Here is a 5,371-nt window from a genome sequence, read left to right as displayed (position 1 = left end):
GGTTTCGCCATGTTGGCCAGGCTGGTCTCGAACTCCTGGCCTCATGTGATCCACCTGCCTCGGCCTCCCAAAGTGCTGGGATTACAGGTGTGAGCCACTGTGCCCGGCCTCACAACACTTTCTATCACTATACAATCAAATGTGTCACAAAGAGTTTTCAGTAAGCCTTCCTGCAATCATCTGGAAATATAAAGAGGCTCTGGAAAAAGGATAGAACCCCCTCGCCCTCTGATTTAGCCTTCTTGGCTATACCATCACCTCAGCCTGCCTCAGAAGCACCCCGAACCCCCAGGCCACACTGCTGGACCAAATCTGCCCTTCACTGCTGAGACATGAGCCCAAAAAGCAAGCAAAGAGCCACATAGGGGAGACTTGGCCTCAACCTCAGGCCAGGCTGGGAAGCTACTTTACCTGAAGCCACATGACCAGGGGCAGTTCTGAGAAGTTCTTGCAGGGGTTGCTGGCATAATAGAGCCACCAGAACATGTAGGCATCCTTGCGGACAGTCACATAATCCCACACTTCCTTGCCCTCTTCTATGGGCCTGTCAATGACAGCTCCTGAAACAGAAGCTCAATTTCACTTTCCAAAAGAGTGCCTAATGTACAGGTAAATTCCAAGCCTGGTAGAGACAGCCATGCTGTGCTAGAGATGGTTTGTTTTATAGTTTGGTAATTTATCCACCCCAATACATTGCAAGAATAAGGAAAAAAACCTCGGCTATGAAAAAAACAAACTAATTTATTTATTTATTTATTATTATTTTTTAAGACAGGGTTTCACCATGTTGGTCAGGCTGGTCTTGAACTCCCAACCTCAGGTGATCTGCCCGCCTTGGCCTCCAAAGTGCTTGGATTACAGGCGTGAGCCACCATGCCTGGCCCAAAAACAAACTAATTTAACAGTGGGATAGGAGGTCACGGGCTTTCATCTACACCTTTCTGTAATGTTTGGATTTTTAACAATAACCATGAAACACTTCTATAATTCTGTAAAAACAAGAGAGATATTCATATTTTGAGGAAAAAAGTAAAAATCCCAAAATGCAATATACTGGTTTTTATATCGTATTTAATACATGAATAAGAGGCCAGGCTTGGTGGCTCACTCCTGTAATCCCAACACTTTGGGAGGCCAAGACAGGCTGACAGCTTCTGCACAGGAGTTCAAAACCAATCTAAGCAACATAGCAAAACCCCAAGTCTACAAAAAAATACAAAAATTAGCTGGGTGTCATGGCATATGCCTGTGGTCCCAGCTACTCAGGAGACTGAGGTAGGAGAATCACTTGAGTCTGGTAGGTTGAGGCTGCAGTGAGCTGTGATCACACCACTGCACTCCAGTCTAGGTGGCAATGTCTCAAAAAAACAAACAAACAAAAAATATCAGTAAAGAAACATCACAAATTAGTGGGGCTGAGGCTATTCAATGTATCACCTTTTTGGGAGAAAAAAAGAGAAATTTAGGTCCTATCAACACTATAAACAAAATAAGTTCCATGTGGAGCAAGTATTTACATTTTAAAATTTAAACATTAAAAATAATACAAAAATATAGTTGAATATTTTTCTGATGTCTGGATGAGGAAAGAATCTAAGCAAACCCCAGAGACTGTAAAAAAGAAATTTCGATGGCGGTGAGAACAGAAACCTGTTAAATTACTATACAACAAAAATTCTGTACATCAAAAATAAAAAGGCAAACAGCAATGAGAGAGCTACAACAAATATGAAAAAGGGCAATATTCCTAACTGAGGTAGATAAATGTTTTAAATTGAAGGATATATGCGTGTGTATGTGTGTTCTAATATAAGTATCCTATAATCCCCCAACTCCAATTTTCTTTAATGTTTCTAGCATCTACAAAATATGTATTAGAAAAGAGTAGGCTAAATCCATTTTCCTTGTCACTTTTTGTTAAAGTAACAATTTCCAAGTTAGAGCATCTTTTTTTTTCCTCTGGAGGCAGGAGAAAAAAAATGTAGAAAAAAAATGTAGAAGGGCTGATGTTAAAAGATGATGGGAGGGATGCCCTCAGTGACTGGAGTTTTCTGCCTTCTACTTCCTCCCTTCTCAAATTTCAAGCCCCACTCATTTTTATATCGTAAAACCAGTGGCTCTGGGAACACTGGTCCCAACAGCCAAGAGACAGGAGTAGGGAAGACATCTTTAAATAAGAAAGAGCCAGGGTGGTGGCCTGTGTCTGCAGTCCCAGCTACTTGGGATGCTGAGGTAGGAAGATCACTTGAGTCAGGAAGTTCCAGACCAGCCTGGGCAACATAGCGAGACCCTGACTCAAAACAAGACAAGAATGGAGATTAAGAAAACCATTAAGTATCTCCTGAGAAGCAAAACAGATGGCTAAAACATTACAGACTTAGCTATAAGGTTCTGTGTACAAGTCACACACTATTACATCCTCCTTGACAATAACAGATAAGGCTGGGCTCCCTTGAGAATAACAGATAAGAGAGAGAGAAAAAAAAGAGAATAACAGATAAGGTGCAGGTCCCTTTTGACCTCAGCTCAGGCACTTCACCCTTCCCTGGCAGTGACTGTTGGTAAAAGTGGCAGAGCAACTTACTTTACAACATCTCCCAGACGCTCGACAAAGGACCAGATGATCCCCATTTTACAAACGGGAAAACAAAACTGTTCAACAACTTGCCTAAGGTCACAAGGCAAATTCCAATTCTCAGTTCTTGCTTCAGACCAGGAGAGGTTTTGCTGAACGAATGAAAATCAATTTGCAAGTCATCCTGTTAAACACAAATCTGTTTTTCTGCCAAAAAGAGATAGGTGGAGGAGGATGTTATCTTGTTTGTTTTGATCAAGAGGAGAAGAAAGGGCCTTATCTCAATGAAATGTCCCATTCGTGGTAGGATTTAAGGGTACTTCTAACCGTAGATTTCAGCTCAAAATAAAATGACCTTTTAACTTCATTTAGCAGCCAATTGCGGCAGGAAAAGGGAGGAGGCCTTTGAATCGGGGAAACCTCATTGACCAGCAGTTTCTCCAAATCACATTTCTGCACACTGCTTCTATCTAGGCGTAGCAGAGAACGCAGGCACTCAGACCACCCAGAGCCAGAAAAGGGTAGAAAAAGCACTTTGACTTTTTTAGAGAAACAGAAAAGAGATTCAAAAGCAATGTAATTACACAAGGTAAGAACCGGGAAAACAGATGTTGTTTTAAAAGCACAAACCCGCTAACAAACTCTCACGCCTGGAGTAAAAAGAGGTACGGCAGTCGGCGCGCCTCTTGCTCGAACCTACCTGCGCTCAGGCTCAGCAGCAGCGGCAGCAGCAACAGCCACCGCGGGACGGGAGAGCTCCGCAGCGCCAGCTCCATGACGAGTACCGCCCGGCAGCATCAGCAACAGGCTGGACCCAGCGCCCGGTCACGTGACGGCGGCGGACGGAGCGGGGCCGGGGCGGGGCCGGGTGGGTGGGGGCGGGGCCTGGCGGACCCGGCAGCTCCCTGAGACCCGCACGCTCTCTGCGTGGCGGGCCCCGCAGGATCCTTGCAAATGCGCTGGGGCCTTTCTGTCCGCCTGGCCAGCTTGTCATTTTAGGGAGAGGATTTCGGGAGACATGTGATGCAGATGTTGGATTTAGGTTGTGTGACCGGATCGAAAGACTGGGGGATAACCACCGCCCTTTCTACCCCTCCCATCTCTTCCTTCCCTCAATGAAAGGACTGAGGTTTTCAAAACTGCTACAGCTGCGAAAAATCAGATTAAGCCAGAATCAGCTGGCCGTTGGAAACAGCGGGGTTTCATTTTCAGATATGTATTTTCAAAATTATTTTTCTCTTAAAATTATGTATGTTATAAACGTTTTGGAAATATGAGCAAAAAGGTCATACATAATAACTCTTGTTGGCATTTGAGTTTTTTTCCCCATAGTTACGTCATTTTAAAAACACTAATAACGATTTTACTTTGTTTTTTTAATTTTTTGATAATTTGCCATTAGCATTACTCTGTGTTGTTACATTATCTTCACAATAGTCATTTTTAAGAGCGAATCGAGGGTCTGGGACCAGAAAAAAAGAAAAAGTGGATGGCAGAGATGTTTCCTGTGTGTGTGTGTGTGTGTGTGTGTCTGTCTGTCTGAAGGTCATTTTTATGTTAGAGTGTACTGGATAACTCACCTCACAGAGCTAGGAGACAAGCTACAGCAGGGGCTGTAGGAGAGGCTGCTTCTAAACACTTTCAAAAGTGCATGTAACGAAAAACAAAAAACGAAACAAAATACATGGGGCCACTTCTCCTCTTTTCCTGCTCCTTTCTTCCTCTCCTCGCCCTTGCCCCCCATAAATGAAGTGTTTTTACTCTGCAGCCACTGTCTGTACAGAGCCCTGACCGTGGCCTGCTGGTGAGGGGACCCTGTGCTGAAAGCTGGGGAAGAGAAAAATATGCCACCAGGTTCTGTCATGCTTTAAGCATGGGTTGATCCCTAATGCATAAAATCCATAATGCTTGGGCAACATATTGAGATCCCCTCTCTACAAAAAATGAGAAAAATTAGCTGGTGTGGTGACATGCGCCTGCAGTCCCAGCTACTCAGGAGGCTGAGATGGGAGGATCACTTGAGCCCAGGAGTTCCAGGCTGCAGTGATCCATGTTCCATGCCAGGAAGATACCTAAAAGTTACATGCTTAGTTAAAAATAAATAACTATGTAGCAAACACTATCCTAAGCTTTTCCTATCTGAAGCTTCCAAGTTGATCTGTATTACTAGGGCTTGAAATATTCTTACCCCTCCACTGCAGTTAGAATTTTAGGGTTTCAATTCTTTTGCCAGAAAAATAACACTACAGCCCAGGCACAGTGGCTCACACCTGCAATCCCAGCACTTTTGGAGGCCGAGGTGGGCAGATCACTTAAGGTCAGGAGTTTGAGACCACCCTGGCCAATATAGCAAAACCCCACCTCTACAAAAATACAAAAATTAGCCAGATGTGGTGGCACTTGCCTATGGTCTCAGCTACTCAGGAGGCTGAGGCATGAGAATCGCTTGAACCCAGGAAGTGGAGGTTGCAGTGAGATGAGATGGTGCCACTGCACTTCAGCCTGGGTGACAGAGTAAGACCCCATCTCAAAAAAAAAAAAAAAAGTGCATTTCATAATATGCTAAAATGACTTCAAAAGGAAAGAATATAAATAAGAGGTCACCTCTAGTCAATGATATTCGTATTGAAGTGTTTAGGGGGAGGTACACAATTTTCTTGGAAATGTATCCAGAGGCTGGCACAGTGACTCATGCCTGTAATCCCAGCTCTTTGGGAGACCAAGGTGGGATGATTGATTGAGCCCAGATGTTAGAGACCAGCCTGGACAATATAGTGAGACCATGTCTCGTAAAAA

General features: G+C 43.9%; 1 protein-coding gene across 1 annotated transcript in view; it reads right to left on the bottom strand.

Moving 5' to 3' along the window:
- SCPEP1 (serine carboxypeptidase 1) overlaps positions 1 to 3,415 on the bottom strand; it is a 33,048-nt gene extending 29,633 nt beyond the window's left edge. Inside the window, exons 1-2 of the mRNA XM_017538829.2 lie at positions 3,276 to 3,415; positions 412 to 560 (exon numbers count right to left, since the gene is read on the bottom strand). Of these exons, the coding sequence (XP_017394318.1) occupies positions 412 to 560; positions 3,276 to 3,351 (225 nt within the window). The 5' untranslated portion in view covers positions 3,352 to 3,415. The remainder of the gene's footprint in view (positions 1 to 411; positions 561 to 3,275) is intronic.
- Between the last annotated feature and the right edge of the window lie 1,956 nt (positions 3,416 to 5,371).

This window comes from Cebus imitator, unplaced genomic scaffold, assembly GCF_001604975.1.
Source record: "Cebus imitator isolate Cc_AM_T3 unplaced genomic scaffold, Cebus_imitator-1.0 Scaffold115, whole genome shotgun sequence".
Lineage (NCBI taxonomy): Eukaryota > Metazoa > Chordata > Mammalia > Primates > Cebidae > Cebus > Cebus imitator.
Note: the sequence above shows the minus strand (reverse complement) of the source record. Positions and strands in the feature narration are given on the sequence as shown.